General features: G+C 45.1%; 1 protein-coding gene across 15 annotated transcripts in view; it reads right to left on the reverse strand.

Annotated features, from left to right (window-relative positions):
• KIAA1217 (KIAA1217 ortholog) overlaps positions 1-18,941 on the reverse strand; it is a 463,282-nt gene that overhangs the window by 26,033 nt on the left and 418,308 nt on the right. For all 15 annotated transcript variants that reach the window (XM_059404172.1, XM_059404173.1, XM_059404168.1 and 12 more), the window contains 2 exons: positions 13,033-13,199; positions 520-695 (listed from right to left, as the gene is read on the reverse strand). In XM_059404172.1, the coding sequence (XP_059260155.1) occupies positions 520-695; positions 13,033-13,199 (343 nt within the window). The remainder of the gene's footprint in view (positions 1-519; positions 696-13,032; positions 13,200-18,941) is intronic.

The following is an 18,941-nucleotide window of genomic DNA, read 5'->3' on the forward strand; positions in this document are numbered from 1 at the left end:
GGGAAGAACTGCTCGTTTCAATAGTGGGACTTGATAGATGCTTTCAATAAGAACCTCACGGAAGATGGGTAACTTTCCAGGAGGCATCTTTCATTCCTAGATCACACATACTTTACATCTGAATTATTCTTTTGCGCTTTTAACTACCGTTGGATAATAGGAAGATGATTTTAACACCGCGATCTTGGCTATTCGTTTTCATTTACTGAGATGAAAGGCAGACTTCCCTTTTATCATCGGGTCTTGCCATTTGCTTCCTGTCATTTGCTGTGCTGCTGAGCCCTACAAAGGAGCACGTGCTCCGGCTTCTCAAGAGAGGGGTGCAGGTGAACTTTCTGGGTCTGGATGGCGCTAAGGGTCCACGGAGGCCCGGAAGGGATAGGACTCTAACTGGCACATAGTAGATGCTCAATAAAGAGAGAAAGAGAGAGCACCACCGAGGAAGGGCTTTGTCGTCGGCGAGGACAGGGCCCTCCCCGGGTCACACAGTGTGACACGCGACAGGTGTCCCCCACTCACCACAGCTTCTTGACGATCCTCTCCTCCTCATGTAGGTATCTCTGCCTCTCCTGCTCCACCAGGACGCGTTGTCGCTGGACGGGGTCCTCCAGCCTCTTCATGGTTTCAATCACTTTGCCACTGATTTCCAGCTCGGCCTTCTTCATCATGGCCCTCAGCAGTTCCTGGTTCTGCAGCTGTCAAACAAAAGAAATCAACCTCAGCTGGGCTCTGGCTGCCTGAGAGTCTTGGGAAGTGGGTCTGGGGAGACAGCCCTGCAGCTGAGTGTTTATTTCCAGCGAGAAAGGGAAGGAAGTGACAATTGTACATAATATTGCTACTTCAACCACTGTCTGAGGTTCGGCTGCGAACTGACCCAATCAGACATTTGTGTCTGTGTCTGCAAAAAAACCAGGAGCCTTTCTCGACTCTGGTCAGTGCCTCGTGGGCAACAGGCATAAACACTCATTGACGTGTTTTTATAGGGCGCAGCGGAGAACACCAGGTTTGGAGCCAAGCGAATGTTTGGGATGGTTTTGCAGATCTATAGAGGCACCTGGGAATCGTTTGCAAGCCCCGAACTAAAACATAGAACTGAGCGTGGGATAACGCAGAACCCAGTGGCCAAGGCCAGCCTCCCTCCGTGAACCCGTGTGACCTCGGGAAACACCACTTTCTCTTTCTCAGTGCAAGACTTCAGCTGCAAGAGTGGGACCTTTAGGAGTACTTATGGTACTAAGAGTACTTATGGTGTTAGGGGAACATCTGTAACGTTGGTGCAAGCTACTCCTTGCACCAAAATACTTCTTCCTGCCGGCTCTGGCTCCTCCCATCGCAGTGCCGGAAGTACCCTTATGACTTGGTCTTTTAGATCTCAAAGGCTTCCTTTTTTTTTTTTTTTAAATTCCACCTGTAAGAGAGGTTGCATGATATTTGTCCTTCTCTGACTCCTTTCACTGAGCATTATGTCCTCACGGTCCATCCATATTGGCACATGGAAGATTTCATTCATTCTTTTTTTAATGGCTGAATAATATTCCATGGTATATATACACCTTCTTTTGATACTTTTATTTTTTAAATTTTTATTATTGAAGTTGACATCCAGTGTTATATTAGTTTCAGGTGTACAGTACAGTGACAACAACTCTAGACACTCAGTATCAGTACAGTCCGTGTAGTCGCCACCCACTATTGTGTCAGTATTACTGACCATTCACCCATTGACAGACACTTTGGTTCCCATATTTTGGCTACTGTAAGTAGTGCAGTAGTGAACACAGGAGTGCATACGTCTGAGTTACTGTCTTTGCTCTAAAATACCCAGAAATGGAATTGTCGGGTTATATGGTAATTCTACTTTTATTTTTTGAGAAACCTCCATATTGTTTTCCACAGTGGCTGCCCAATTTGCATTCCCACCAACAGTGCATGAGGGTTCCTTTTGCTCCATATCCCCGCCAGCAATTTTTACTCCTTATCTTTTTGATACTAGCCATTCTGACAGGTGTGAGGTGACTTTGGTTTTCATTTGCATTTCCCTGATGATGAACAGAGTTGAGTATCTTTTCATGTACCTGTTGGTCATGTGTCTTCTTAGGAAAAATATACATTCAGATCTGCACATTTAAAATTATAAATTTTAAATTTTAAAACTGGATGGTTTGGGTTTTTTGGTATTGCGTTATATATACTCTGGCTCCTAACCTCTTATCAAATACATGATCTGCAAATATTTTGTCCCATTCAGGAGGCTGCCTTTTCATTTTGTTGATGGTCACCTTTGTTGTGCAGAAGCTGTTTACTCTGATGTAGTCCCGTGGATTTTTTTTCTTTTGTTGCTTCTACATTTGGTCTTACTTTCAAAAATTCATTGCCAAGACCTCTGTCAAGGAGATTACCACCTGTGTTTTTTTTCTAGGAATCTCATAGTTTCAGGTCTTACGTACCAGGTCTTAAATCCATTTCAGAGTTAATTTTTGCATTTGGTGTAAGGCCTCATTCTTTTGTATGAGGCTGTCCCGGTCCTCCCAGCACCGTTAAACTGAAGAAACTGTTCTTTCCTTATTGTCTATTCTTGGCTCCTTTATCATAAATTAATTGACCACATATATGTGGGACCATTTTTCTGGGCTCTGTATTCTGTTGCATTGATCTGTGTGTCTGTATTTATGGATTTATTTTTTAAAAGATTTTATTTATTTGACAGAGATCACAAGTAGGGTGAGAGACAGGCAGAGAGAGGGGGAAGCAGGCTCCCCACTGAGCAGAGAGCCCGATGCGGGGCTCGATCCCACAACCCTGGGATCATGACCTGAGCCGAAGGCAGAGGCTTTAACCCACTGAGCCACCCAAGCGCCCCTGCGTGTCTGTATTTATGACAATACCATACTATGTTGATTGTTATAGCTTTGCCAATATATGTTGAAATCAGGCCGTGTGATGCCTCTAGGTTTGTTCTTTCTCAGGGTGGCTTTGGGCAATTTGGGGTCTTTTGTGGTTCCACTTTGGATCAAACCCCCAGCCCTGACTACTATGAGACCTGGGCGTGTTACTTAGCCTCACTTGGTCTCCATTTCCTTGTCTTCAAGGATGAGGAGGATGGATTCACCTCCCTTGCTAGAGCTTGTCTGAGCATTGAAGGAAATACTGCTCGATCTAGAAGAGGTACTCAACAAACGTAGACTTGGCTCTGGACTATTTCAGCGTTATCAGTTAGAGGAGAATCTGTGTCCCTCTTGCTTATACAGGTCCATGTACCCAAAATCACGTGATCGCAGACCCCTGGAACATAGTACTTGATGTTGATGGTTGCAATGATGATGATTCCAGATGAGTTCTAAGCTTCTTGGCAATTCACTCTTTTTTTCCTGGATTTTACGCAGGCTGCTTGCATGCATAATATCACAACAGCCATGTAGTTTCCAGAGCACTCTCTTTTATGAGCCTACGGAGTATACCATGTGGTTTGCACCTGACTTCCTAGCAATCTAGTCAAATACTTGAGTCCTGTTGCTAAGTCCTGCATTCAGTATTTCTCTGGGGCAGGAGAGTTCTCTGATAGCATATCCATCAAGGGCATTTCTTCAGTCAGCTTCGAAGACAGTAGTTACGTTATACCTATTACATTCTCCCTAAAGTTTCCCTGAAATTTCAATGAGCTGTTACTGGTCTGTTCTGTTTCCTGGTTTCAGGGATGGTAGGACAACTCCTGTGGATCCCCTCTGGAGAGTGAGGTCTTTGCTGGCTGTCCATTACTGTGTGCAAATGCTATGAGACCCTCAACTCAACACTTCTCCGTGTTGTCCAGTTTTGCTGAATACAGAGGAAAACATTTCAACACGGGCAACAAGCAGAGCCACCATCCTGTTCCAGGCCCAGCTCTGTACCGGTGGGCCAACCGGAAAGAGACTGCTTGCGTTCAGTTTCTAGTTTTACCCCTCAGTAGCCATGTGACTGTGGGGAAACTTAGTAATCTCTCTGTGTCTATCCATAAGAAGGGGAGATCTTCGTTCCTATCTCAGAGGCCGGGAAGGGAGATTCAGTGAGGGAATAATGTGCTTATCACAGCGTCTGGCACAAATCTGGCTGCGGGGGTGGGGCCTGCAGTTTTGTCTGGGAGGGACCAAATAAAAATGAGCCACTCTTGGGTTACCTTCTTGAATGACTCATAATTATGCCCTCATTGTTTCTGCTATTCACGTGTTTTTACTGTGGTCTTAAAAACAGCCAATATATTGCTGAAAGTCATCATGTATGGAAACAGTGCACAGAGGGTGAGTTCCTCCTTTGCTCTCTGCAGTGACAGCTCTGCCGGCGAGGCACGGGGGAGTCCGGCCCTCTCCCACATTGCCTGTCTCCTCCCATTATAGGCAGCTGGCAATCCCTGCTCTAGCCGCACCAACGTCCTTTCTGGCCTTCTGACCGGCTAGGCTCCTTTCTGCCGCAGGGACTTTGCACCTGCAATTTCCTCCATTTCTGCAGCGACTCCAGGACAAAGGGCCGCTCACAGCAGGTACTCGATAAATATTGATACATGCACGAGTTAGGCAGTAATGCCAATGATGATGAACAAAGGAGAAATTCCTTCCTTGATGGTAGACATATGGGCTGGCCCCCAGGCTCAGATATGCCTTGGGCTCAGCTCTCACGCCTGGCCGTGCTCTGACAGCAGTGTTGTTGAATACACACGGCAACACTGCCAGGTACCAAAATAACATGCTTAAATTCAATGCCATGGGTCAAATCCCACAGACCTATTTCCTTCAAAGTGGGGGGGGATGCGGGGTCACAGGTATGCACGGGATAAATAAGTAGATGATTAAGTGTGTTGAAAAGTGACTGATACCTGTGTCCTACCAACCCCCGCCAAAAGATTCTGATTTAACTGTTCTACTGTGCAGCCTAGGCATGGGGAATTCTTTTAGCTTCCCAGATGATTCTGATGTGCCACCAAGGATAAGTGTAACAGCCTCCCCATTCGAAAAAAGGACTCTTGAATGGAGAGATGATAGCACCATGCCACATCTCGGTACACAACCCTTTGTCCCAAACCCTCCCGCCAAACCTCATAGACAAGTTCCAAACAAGGGGGTATTAACAGTGGCTATCGGGCTGGAAATTACTACTGGAATATTTAAAATTCTTAAAATTGAAATTTGGAAGATGGGAAAAGGGAAGCCGAGAAGTCATGTGACTTGTTCCGAGTCCCTCGGTCATTAAGGGCAGAATCAGGGTGAGAATTGAAGCATTTTTAATTCAACCCGGTAATTTTTCCAGCCCCCCAGTTGCTCTGCTAACAAGGCAAGGACATGTCTGTTTTATTCGCAGCCACAAGCCCAGTTTCTGGCACACAGGAGGTACTGACACATACTGGCCGTACACAGGAGTTTCAACGGGACATTACTCAGAACACTACAGACAGCGGAAGACCGCAGCCGCACGTCATACTCGAGTTATTGGGCTGGTAACACGGCAGACGGCGTTTGAATTATTTCACCTGAAGAGGAGGTTTGCCTGGCGTTCCGGGTTATACGATCCTCCTTCCAGAAAGAGGGGCTTACCGGAACCAGCTGCAGAGACTAGAGAGGGAATTTTCCATAGCACAGTGCTGGCACCCAGGCAATGAGGAGCTCATTAATCATGAAGGAATATGCACGGACCCAGGTTCTCCTTCTATGCTCCTCTAGTCCCCGGCCCTCCTGCCTGGTGCTCTGGCCACTGTCCCCAGGACACAGGACGCCCCTGTGCATCCCCAGCACTGTGTGAAATGCCAAGCTGAAGGCAAGATGTAGTCCGCATCTCTCTCTAAATGCTTCAAATAAATTAGTCATCAGCAGTTCATATCATTACATGTACTTTTGCTTAGCAATGATAGCTACATGTCAATTAACTTAAAACCCCTCTATTAAAGCATCCTTTACAAACAATAAAACATCCCCATTTTAAGGGCACACATCAGTGAATTTTGATAAATGTATAAGCACCGATGTAACCACCATTAAGAAGTTAGACGGCATTTTTTAACACCCTAGAAAACGCCTTTGTGACCCTTTGCAACCAGTCCCCCGCCAAACCCCGGCCCCAACAAACCACCAATCTACTTTCTGTCCCTAAAGACGAGCTCTTCTCCTCCACGGACATATACATGAAATGACACAATATGTAGTCTTGTGGGTGTGGTCTCTTCCCTTCAGTATACAGGTTTCGAGATCCAGTGTGTCATTGTGGGTTTCAGGAGGTCGTTTTTGGTAACACAGCATGGTGTTCCATTGTGTGCATAAATCAACTGCATAGATTTATACTGTACATAATAACATTTTCATATGTTTGCATAGTGACTTGCTTCTGGTTATCCTGCTTTAATTCACTTATTTCTGGTAGCAATTTTCATAGCCTTTTTGATTCCAGATATACACAACCATATCATTTGTGTGTAAAGCCAATTTTACCTCCCTATGGGGATGCCTTTTCTTTCTTTTTTGAGCCTTATTGCACTGGCTAGGCTCTTCTGTACAGTATTCAATAGAAGTGAGAGAAGCCTTCCTTGCTCTTGTTTCTGATTTTACGGGAAATGTGTGTAGTGTTTTAGCATTAGCGATGTTTTCTGTAGGTTTTTCAGACATCCTTTATCAGGTTAAGGAAGTGTCCTTCTACTACAGTGTTGAATGTTTTTATCATCAACACTGAATTTTGTCACATGTTTTTTCTGTATTTATTGAAATGACAGGATTTTGTTCCTTTTTTCCATTAATGGGGTTAAATACATTGATTCTTTTTTTTCTTTTCTCATATTAAAACAATCTTGCAAACCTGGAATAATAACCAGGTGTCATCCCATACCTGGGATAATACAGTATCCTTTTTATATATTGCTGGATTCAACTGCTAATATTTTGGTAAGGATTCATTATGCATATTTTCATGAAGGTTATTGGTTTATATTTTCTTTTCTTAAATTATCTTTGACTGGTTTTGCTGTTAGGATAATCTGGATGTACAAAACCAGTTGGGAAGTGTCCTCTATTTTCTGAAGGACGGACTTTCTTTCTTCTTTTTTTTTTTTTTTTCAATACTGTAAAAATGTCATTCCGTTATTTCCAGACTTAACTTTGTCTTTCAGAATAATTGGGTGGTAATTCTTATTTATATTTCCCTTTAAGTAAGGTACCTTTTCTTTTTCTTTTCTTTTTAAGATTTTATTTATTTATTTGACAGACAGAGATCACAAGTAGGTAGAGAGACAGGGGGAAGCATGCTCCCTGCCAAGCAGAGAGCCCGATGTGGTGCTCGATCCCAGCACCCTGGGATCATGACCTGAGTCGAAGGCAGAGGCTTTAACCCACTGAGCTACCCAGGCATTCAAGTAAGGTACCTTTTTCTTTCCCCCTCTCGCTGCCTGTAAGATTTTCTATTAATTCCTCCCCTTCACCCCAGGGGTCTGTTGAACGTTTTTTAGTCTGTGGATTTACAGCTTTCATCACATTTAGAAAAATTCTAGCCTCTATTTCTTCTAATGTGTTTCTCTTTTCCTCAGACCACTTATTATTGTTCCACAAATTATTAAGATTTGATTCATTTACTCGTCTTTTCTTTATATTTCAGTGTGAACAGTTGCTACTGCTGTTTTCAAACTGATATTTTGTTTTGAAAGTAATATATTGTCTATTAAATCCATCCAGATACTGTTTTTCAGTTCTTGAAAGTTACACTCAGATTTTTAAAAATATCTTTTTCTTGTCTTATTGTGTTCATGTTTTTCTTTAAATCCTTGAGAATAATTACTATAGCTGCTTTAAAGCCCCTGCTGCTGTTCTGGTTATCCCTGCAATTAGTGGTTGCTTCCAATCAGTCAATTTTTCTTAAGGTTATGGATCACATGTCTAGTAATTTTTGACTGAGTGTTGGACAGGCAGTTCTGGGTTTTTACCAATTTTTCTTAAAGTTATGGATTACATGTCTAGTAATTTTTGACTGAGTGCTGGACAGGCAGTTCTGGGTTTTTACCAATTTTTCTTAAGGTTATGGATCACATGTCTAGTAATTTTTGACTGAGTGCTGGACAGGCACCGATGGTTCAACCAATGGGAGTTGCTCTGGCAGATGGCTCAGTTACTTGTGGATCATTTTTGGTTTTTAGGGGCTTGGTTTTAAGCTCTGTTAGGGTGAATCTAGGACATTCTTTACTCAGGGACTAGTTTAGTCCCAAGACAGGAACATCGTTCTTCTCTGATCTTTACTGAATGCCCCAGTGACCAGTGAAGCCTCTTGACTCTCGCTTGTAAAAGTATGAACATCTCCTAGCTCCATGTGACCTTTGGGTATTTTTTTTTAGCTTAAAGCCTCCCATTATACTTTTGCCTGGCTTGGTGATCTTTCTCACTATACAGATTTGGCTTATTATTCAACAACAGACCCCAGGTTTATATAGTCTTTTCTTTGTAGAGCTTCCTCTTATTTGGTATTCTATTCTACAAATTCTAGCTGTTTCAGCTCAGTAAAGTTTGATCTTGTCTTCTCAATTAGGCTGTCAGTGCTCTGCTCAGTCATCTCTTTCTACAACATGATCTGAAAACGCCCCCAGGCAGAAAGCTGAGTCAAGTGTAGGTTTCATTCACTTCCTTTGCTTCTGTTCTCCCAAGGATTACAGTCCTGTGTTGTCTGTCATCCAATGCCTGGAAATAGTTGTTTAATACATATATATATATACTTATTTTTTAGTTTTCTAGTTGTCCACAGTGGGAAGGTAAGTACTGTTACAGTTACCCCCTCATTCTGCAAACATGAATTTATTATAAATGCTAGGCTTTGACATTTTTATAAAAATACTCAGAAATAATGTTCTTGGCCATTAAATATTTAATTAAACCAAATAACTTTCCCCATCAACATCCAGAGACTAGAAAACTGCCTAAAACTAGTTCTATGCACCTCAAAATAGGTATGTACCTCACATATTAAATCCTGACTTCTTCGGTAAAACCTAAGACTATCAGTCTAACCAACAGTGCAATATAATGGGACTGATTTTCTGTTCAGCAGTGACACTGAAAAGTACTTGTATTATAAATCGGAGGTTTCCTAATGATAGCCAGACCCCAGAATGACTCCTAACTACCCCTTTAAATTCTCCAGACTGTAGGGAACAATGTATAAGATGCTGGTCACAACCACTTGCTATCTGGGAGATGACTCCCCATCTTAGACAGCCTCTGTGTGAGAGTCTATCTAGGGCTTGGTAAACTGTATGACACTGAACTAGTTCCATTAATTATTTCTGACCAGTTGGAAAAAAACAGATTTGCTCAGCACAGGCCAAATTCTGGTGTGCTTTTCTCAGGGACACAGTCGCATAACCATTTTTTTTGGATGTCAGAAGTTAAATGAGATTCTGGCACATTTCCATGAGGTACTATTTTATTTAAAAAGACACCTTAAGATAACTGTATTGAATTATATCATTTCAGATACAAGGTCTTCGTGTACTGCTATGTTTCTTTTTTTGTGTTGGTATTTTACCTCCTTCCTCTCTTAGGAAAACATAGTAAATTCTCAGTAGTCTTAAAAATAGAATGCTAAGTTCAGAATAACTCCCACTTTTAAAAAAATTTATCAGGAGGCAGAATAAGGAAATAGGAGCCAGGGGTGGGGGGGAACCTCTGGGAATTAGAGAAGCAGGATATACCCATTCTCTCTTTAGGCCAAGTTTCATCTGGCCCTCACAGAATTTGTATCACATTTTCTAGAAGCTTATATCTCCCCTCAGCCCACAGAGAGGGACAGAACAGCAATCACTTTGGTGGGTATGAGATTACTTTGGGAAAATCCAGGTACTGTGGCACTTTGGGAAAAAAAAAAAGAAAGATGGTCTCATCAGTTAGGAAGGGAAGAGAAAACTTTTTCCAAATCACACCAGAAAAGGTAATAGATAAAGAAAATCATCTTTTGACATAGGGAGTTAGAGAGGAGAAGGGAGTTGGGGGAAATTGGAAAGGGAGGTGAATCATGAGAGACTATGGACTCTGAAAAACAATCTGAGGGTTTTGAAGGGGCGGGGGGTGGGAGGTTGGGGTACCAGGTGGTGGGTATGATAAAGGGCATGGATTGCATGGAGCACTGGGTGTGGTGCAAAAATAATGAATACTGTTATGCTGAAAAGAAAGAAAGGAAGAAAGAAAGAAAGAAAAGAAAAGAAAAGAAAATCATCTTTTGAAGCATACAATTGTTAGGTATAAGACCTTTACCTCTCGCCTGTCCATTGTTGCCTGCTAAGTGCCGACCCAACTTTTACCTCAGCATGGAACATGACAACACGGAAGTTCCATATAGCTCTTGTAGCTATTATAACTAAGTAGAGAACACATTCTATTTGCCACTGGGAATGGGGTGCATCTTTTGAAGTCAGGGTTTTGATGTCATCAAATGTGTCTTCCACACTTACAGGGTGGTGGCTACCCCATCTGCTTCTGCTTCACCCTTGTGATAGCTGAGATCTCAATATTTCTAAGAGGCATCTCAAAGGACTGAGGGTTTATAATACCCACAGGCAAGAGTTCTTACCCCAGAACATTCTAGAATCACCAGTGCCTGACCTCTGGTTCACAGCAGTGTAGTCAGACTCTAGCAGGGGTGCCCAGGTACCGATATTTTTGTTAAAGGTCTCAAGTGTTCTAATAGGTAGCCAGGATTGAACCACTGTCTTAGACAAATAATTCATGTGAAATCGGATAGGAGGGAATTACACAAAGAAGAGTTTTAGTGGTCTTCTTCATCTTCTGCTTAGGCCCCTCGTGCCTCCCTTGACATTCTTTTTGCCCAATTTAAACTACCCATCCCACTGTGTCCTCATCAAATTTCTATACCTGAGAATAATCCATCAATTCTGAAAATAAAATGCTCAAATAGGATACGCTCTACAGTCTAGGATTTTCCAGTGATTTAATTATCTAATTACTAGAGCCGGCTGCCAAGCACAAAAGATTTCATTCAGTTTCCCTATTTTATAACACAGTTCAAAGAACATTTGAATTTCTAATTCAATTTTTGTTCTTTGGAGACTCCTCCACGGAGTTCCGTATATTTCTAATGATAGTTCCATTCTTGGACTTATAATCACGTTGGGGTTGCACTTCCTTTTCAGTGTATAACACATACGCCGAAGGAGAATCGGTGCTGAGATGGCTTAATTATTCTAAACTGGTTTTGTCTTAACCAGACAGACTCCCCTGATTGAAAAGACAGGAAGGAAGGCTGATGGGGACAAATTTCAAAGAACAAAATACAAAGACTGAGGTAGAAACAACCACCATCGGCTGGGCAACAAAATGTTTAAGCCTCCCCTATGTCTCTGCTCTTTAGAACTGCACACATGTCAAAGCTCAAGAGAGTATTTGCTTTGTTGTTAATACCCCACCCCCACCCCTTGCCAGAGAGGCCGAGCAATCTCGGGGCAATAAAGGAACCTGTGTGGTTAAGATAGCATTCCCAGACCTTGACCGAAGAACCACATTGCTTGAGGACGGATAGTTCTGAAACCGAGCTACCACAGTTCAAGGTTCACCCGGAGAGGCGGGCTGTGGGAAACCCCCCACCCCTCACCGGCTGGAAAACCAAACAAGGCCAGGGTGATGCTACAGGCACACACGTCACCCTCCATATTGAATGAGCCACACTTCAGAGGAAGCCTGGTACTTAGACTGAAGCAATTCTACCTACTCCCCACCCCCCCAACCCCACCATGCCAACACCTGCTTGCTTTGGAAAGCACACACAAGATTTAGGAATTCTTGTGAGGGTCCAGGGAGGAGAGATAATTTCCAAATGGCCAGCAGGTGGCACTAATGGGCAGTAGCCACGTGAGAAGGGGCTTACCCTCCAAAAAAAAAAATCCCAAGGAAGGACCTGGGACGCAGCAGACCCATTCTGGCCAGCACATTTGCAGGGTACTAAATCATTGGTTTTTAATACTTTCCAACAACATTTTTTAGAATGAATACTAAAATTTCAGATAAAACCTTGGTTTCCAGAAAAACCCTAGGCTCTAGTGCTGTCGGGTTGCGAAATCACCATCTTAGCTTTAACTAGGTGGTGAGAATCGTGGAGATCAACCATGAGCAAGCAGAAGGGGAAGCGAAGCTGTGATAGGAAGCTCTTCCCTGCTACCACCCCTCCCTGACCAGCTCTGAGGACACCACGCTGTTTAGAAGATGAGCTTCCTGAAATCGGGAAGATCCCCACATGGAGCCCAAGCCGGCACCACATCCTCAATGACCAACCTGCCCCAAAGGCAGGGGCCATGAGGCTGACATAGGAAGCATCCAGAAAGGTCTCGGAAAGCAATCTCATAAAGAAATGCATAGCCCCAGTTCCTTCTACTCAGAACCCCACAAAACATTTCTCTGCTTCATCAGACCGATGGGACGGATTCCCCCAGACTGGTGACACAGAGGGTCATTTTCCCTCCCTTTAGATTCCCGCACTGTTTGTATGTTACCAAATAAATGGAAAAAGGTAAGGAGATAAAATGCAGATGTGATTCTCAACCAGTCTTCCACGACGGCTTCTTTTCCTTATGAATTCATCATCTATTCTAAAGTCATACTTCTAAGTACATCATAGTTCTTTGCAAAAACAGCGCAGGTGCCTGTCCCACCTTCGCGCATGCTCCCTGAGGAGGACCAAGGAGCCAAAACACTTGCAAGCAGGAAGTTTTAACTGGCTATTAGATGCTCCATGGGCTCCTTTTTTTCTAGCTGTCCTCCAAAAAACCAAATGTTTAATGGTTTTTCACCTCGCTTCCAGAAGTGGTAACAGACTGACTCGAGCTGCGGTGGAAGGATCTAGACCGATTTTGTGTGTGTGAGAGAGGAAACCATGCCTCGATGGGGCTCCTCTTTAGGTCTTCAGTTTGCCCTTAGGAACACAGGGTGGAGAGAGCCTGGCGAAGGGGCTAAGGGGCTGGGAATGTTGGGAGGAGTATGCAGACTCTGGGGAGCTAAGCCATAGGACGCCCTCCACGCGGAACTGGGCGGGTACCTGGAGCTGTCGCATCTGCTGGAGCTGGAGCCTGAGTTCGGCCACACTCCGCCTCATGTCGAGCAGGCTCATGTGCAGAGCCGAGGGGCTGGCAGGCAAGGGCTGGCTGGACACCCCCGAGGACTCCAGGGCGCCCACAGTCTTGCCTCCGGAAACATGCAGCATTCCTAGGAGAAAAGAAGAGCCAAGAACTTCAGGGTCCCAGAAAGTGGGAGCTCTGAGTCTCATCCCAAAACAGATCACCAGTAACTCCTTCAGTATGAAAAAAATTTTAATTATGTCGGTCCTCTAAATGGCAGGGGAAAAACAAAAAAAGAATTGGGTTTAAATGATGGCACATTCATGCAAGGTTATACTATGCAGTCTGTAAATGTCATGTTGTAGAAGGCAGAACACAGAACTGATGCCACATTAAGGAAGCTAAATTTTTCCTTTCCTTTCTGTTCCCTACCCTTTCCCCTTCTTTCCTTCCTTCCTCTATACAAGTTTGCACAGAGAAAAGATTAGATGTATCTATAACAAAGTATTAACATTCTTTCTAGCTGCTAGTATTCCATGATATATAAAAAATCTATTTAATTCAAAAATACATATTTACTTACATATATATATAATATATATGTGTGTACACACACACACACACACACACACACACACACACATTTACTTATTATTTTTTTGGTAGGCTCCACACCAGACATGGAGCCCCTTACAAGGCTTGAACTCATAACCGTTAGAACAAGACCTGAGCTGAGATCAAGAGTTGGTTGCCCAACTGCCTGAGCCACCCAAGTGCCCTGAGTTTTATATATGTTTATATTTCTACTTTTTGTATCATTAAATCTGCATGGTGAATATCTGTAATTTTATAATAGAAAATACATTTTTATAATAGAAAATACAGTTTTTTTTAAAAGTCTGGGACCTAATACTGGGTGCTCTCATGGTCGGATGTATTATCTGGACAACAGACACTTAGTGCTGGGCAGATTCAGCCCAGTCACCAAGGGGAAAGTAATAAGAAGAGGGTCTTCTTGTGAATCCCTGTGGGTTTTCAGACCAAAAGAAGCAGGACTTCTGCTCACATCTCGTTTACTGAGACAATCAGGCTTGGTTCAAAAATTCTCTAGGAGAGCAAACAAAAAAGGCAGCAGGAAGAAAATCCTCCTCAATACTTCTTGAGCTGCCGTAAACTTGTGCTTCTTGGGGCCAACTTAAACAAGCCTCATGGATTTCCTAAGTCCATCTGGGAAGGGCCTGATTTGACCGAGTCTGATTCAGAAAATGCCTCCCCAAGGATCTCGAGTAGGATTTACAGGATCAGCAAGGTACAGGAATCAAAAGGAGGTACCACTGTCTTCACAAGACAATGGAGTTCTCTGGAAGAAGCATCCAGAGTAGACCGAATTTATATCACACACACACACACACACACACACACGCACACACACGGGTGTGAGCACCCGCACACACCCTCTTCTGGTTAGTTCTCTTTTCTGTAAAGGATAGTCTGCAATAGGGCAGGCAGCCCTTCCGGGACCAAACCCTGTTGCTGCTTTGCACACTCTGAAGTGGCTGCACACAGTGGCCTCTCTCTCCATCTGGGCTCAGCACGCAGGGAAGTCCTTCCCCAGCGCACACAGCCTAGCCTCAAGGGAATTGCTGCGGGGGGGTGGGGTGGCTGACACGCCCGTGGGCCAGGGAGCGCTCACAGCTGTCCTCTTGCGGCTCCCAGCAATGTCCATGGGCGCTGATGGTCCACCAAATTCCTCACCCTCCGAAGACCAGCCCTCTCTCAGCCCCCTTGGGGCAGTCAGGAGAACAGAACGCAAAGCATTAGAAGGATTTCCGAAGGGACCCCAGCAGGGCAGACAAAGAGCTGTTTGTTACTTGTACAAGCTGATTGGCCACTCCTACCATCCTGACCATGACTCTGACCAATGCGGGACTGCTGTCCCGCATATCTGAAATCACCCCCCGGAAGAGGAAGACTTGCGATCTCTGCAGTGGTCCCAGAGCATATTCTCCAACTGGGAAGGTCTCTGGTACGAGGACATCCAGTAACTCAGCATGTCCCAATGAACAAGCACCTTCGAGATCAAGGATTCCGAGGCTGATCACAACACACTGGACGTTTTCCTTTTAGAATCAGCCAGGCCACTGGAGCAGGCTCTGTGCCCACAGGCAGAGACACACGCGGATGTGCCACCAACACACACACACACACACACACACGCACACGGACAGCATACGGCATCAGGTGTACCACAAATGGTACCATCGAGGTATTTCTCCAACGAAAAGGACACAGGGCTCATTAATCACCCCCGACTTGGGGTTAAGAATTTCTCTGCTCTTCTTCAGCCAAAAGAAGACACACATGCCTTCTCTGTCCCCTCTTCTTAACACGGTGAGAGCGACAGGGCACGCACCATCTGGTAGAGCTGAATGCCAATCACTGGTTCTCAAAAGCATCGTCTGTCCCCAAATTTCTCTACGAAATCCACACTCATCTGTCTAATTTCTTTACCATCTAATTTACTACATCTGGTTTCTATCTCCATCACCCACTTGGTGGCTCCCTGTAAGACGGCCAGTGGTCAGGTGTCAGTCCCACAGATGTGGGGCAATGCGACAATGGGCAACATCGGGCTTTGCCTCACTCCCTTCTTTCTCAGTCAGTTTTAAACTCTCCTGTCTCCTTTCTTTTTACCTCTCTGCCACTCCGTCTCGGACACTGTCTTTCCTCATTTCTTCCTCAGCCAGTTGTTTAAATCCTGGTGTGCTCCCTTGGGAAGCTTCTCCTCTGACCGGACACATTTCCCAGGGAGGTCACGTCTACTAGGACCACCGACAAATGTCTCCCACATCTTTGTCTCCAGCCTCCAGGTCTCTTCGCATGCACACACCAAGACCTTGACATTGATCCAGGGCTCCTCTACGAGCAGGTCAAAGTCATGATTTCTCTTCCTCTTCCCCAACCCTCTTTGTCTCCAGAGGCCTGATTTTGGCCAGTGGCACTATTATCCACTCAATTATTTAAATGGGAATCTTGGAAATTATTCTCAGTATCCAACATCCGAGCTGTATGACCTCAGGTAGGTAACACGACCTCTTTCTCAGTTTCCTTATCTGTCAAGTGGGTCAGTGGGCTATGGGGAAGACCGTGGAACTAAAGCATGTGAACTGCTCATCCTGGTGAACCAGGCCAATGCAGGGAACTGTGATTACTATTTCTCTGAGCAGAGTGGGCAAGAGGAGACCCTGCCAGCTTCCCCGCCTCACCTGGGAGTGTCAGGCAATAGAAAAGCCGAGACTCACAGCAACGGGCTGAGGTCAAGAGGCAGGGGCCCCGAAATCTAAAAGATGGAGCTGAATTCGGTGGGTGGGAACCCAGAGTGTGAAACGAGCTCCCCTTCAGAGGCGATGCACAGGACCGGGATGTGCTCTCCACACCCACACAGGAGGCACGCATATTCTGCTCCCGGCGTGCACACACTAGTCCACACAACCTCACTCCTTTCTATGCATGTCGCCCTTCCCCCACCTCCTCCCAGATCTGCCAGAGGTCAAGTATACTGTCAGATGAATCTTATTAACGCAAATTTGATGCGAGCTTCATGTATCCTGTCATGACGGAAAGAACACGGGCTTGGGAACCGGCGGGACTGACCGTGACGCCCCCTAGCGGTGTGGCTCGTATCTTCCTTACAGGATAATGTGTATAAAATGACAGAATGTACAATAAAAGACCCGTGGTATGTCTTTGAAATGGGAGGCTTCTTTGGTTCTCTTAGATCCACCGTAAACCCAATATTCCTTGAGTAACCAGAAATCTGGTTTTCCCTTTTTGATCCACCCTTGGCCCAAAGAGCTCCTTGATGTCTCTTCCGTGGACCTGACTGTGGGAGGGGGATAATACTTTCGGTCTTGTAGCTTACTTCCTAGGATTCCAGAAGAATTCAAACATTCTGCGCACTGTACAAGGCTGCTATGACAACGAAAGCCCCGTGCACCACGTCTAGCCGTGACCTATGAGAATGAGAGGGACCAAACTCAGGAGGGACACGGGGACGCGGCAATGCATGTGCAGTTGCCGGCGGCATCACCAACCGACTCAGCCCTTGTGGAGGAGAAAACTGGCAGCACGGTGCCCACGCTGCTCAAGTTCATCCCTCTGGACCTACTGATTCCACTTTGGGAAATGCTTCCTGGGGATATCACACCTGCTCCTTTCCCTTTGCTCCAAAACCATCATAAAATCTTTTGCAACAAAGCAGTGAAAACGACCTACATAGCTTTAGAGAGACTGGGGCAACTTAACACAGAAGAATGAGGTAAAATGACAGGTGGGGGCAGGGGAGACCACCACGTGAGTACGTGTCGTGTGAGGACATGCGTTTAGTGCTCTCATCTGGAGCGTGGGAGTAACAACTGTACCCATCTAGGGGAGAGGCATCAGGACCTAATGAGTTCCGGCATGAAACACAACCCAGAACAGTGCCCGGCACGTAGGAGACACCCCCGAAACATTTCCTGCGATTATGAGGATGATGTCACCCAAAGTGAAAGGAAGGAAAAGGAGAATGTAAAAGAGTGTGTGCATCTCGATTAGAACAACAGCACTGGGTACTCAGTGTTCCTAGAATAGAATCCAGGGGCCCGGAAGGCTGTGGCGTTCATGAGTTCACCAGGCCCCCTTTGTTCTCGCCAGCTTCATGGACGTGTAATTGACACAGAACACTGTGTAACTTTAAGATGTACTATGTGTTGATTTGATGATACACTTACATATTACAGTATGATCACTACACGCCCATCATATGTCCCGTAATTGCCGCTTCCTTTCTGTGGTGAGAACGTTTAAGATCTACTCTCTTGGCAACTTCCGAGTATATAGCTGAGAAGTGTTCTCTATAATCACAACGCTGTGCTCATATTAGATGCCCCAGAACTTGTGCATCTTCTAACTGGAAGCTGACACTTTTGACCAACTCCTCTCCATTTCCCCCAACTTTCAGCCCCGGCTAACCACCTTATTACTCTGCTTCTTCGAGTTCAATAGATTCCTCTCCGCGCCCACCGCCCCCTTACATTCACAATAGATGAGAAAATAAATGAACCAACAGACATCTTCCAAACAAACTGGCAACTGGTCTGAAGCCAAGTTTAGCAATTTCCGCAAAATAATTCTCTGGCTGCGGCCAAGGTCACCGATTGATTTCTAAGTAAACCGACAAATCCCATGAGGCCTGGAAACACTGGACGTCCAGCCCGGCCGGCTTCACAGCTGAACTGTCTGTACTTAGCCAGGGAGGAACCAGATCGACCAGAGGTCTCAGGGGCAGCCCCGAGATCTGTCCGTTCTACTATGCTGTGTAACATGCTGCGGCTTCCCCAAAATTAGGGGTTTCACCCAACTGGCCACATGCTTCCTGTGTCATTCAGTAGCTGAACATGTCCCTGGTAATAATTTCTATTTCTAATCCAACGCAAGAGAAGATCTCATTTTCTTGAGAGGAGGCCTGCCTTGAGCCGGCCACATAAAGTGGACATCAAATAAACGTGGATATTGGTGAACTCCACTGGGAACATAACTGGGTCTTCTAGGGGGGGGAATGCTGGCATTTACAAAACTGGCCCTGGTCGGAGCACACCTTCCACCTTGACCACGGGCTCCCTTCCAGTGCATTCCCATTCTTTAGCTGGGCTGAGCTCCTTCCTCCCTGTGGAACATTCCAACGGCTTCCCTTTGCACTTAGAATAACATCTAAATTCCTTTCCCCAGCATTTACACATGCCTCCCTGCCTCCTGCGTCCACTCTTACTGTCCCCTCTCACTCACCTAAGTGGTCCCCATTCATCCTTGGGGCCTCAGCCTCTGTCACTTCCTCCGGGCAAGGTCTCAG

This window comes from Mustela nigripes, chromosome 6 (assembly GCF_022355385.1).
Source record: "Mustela nigripes isolate SB6536 chromosome 6, MUSNIG.SB6536, whole genome shotgun sequence".
Taxonomy (NCBI): Eukaryota; Metazoa; Chordata; class Mammalia; order Carnivora; family Mustelidae; genus Mustela; species Mustela nigripes.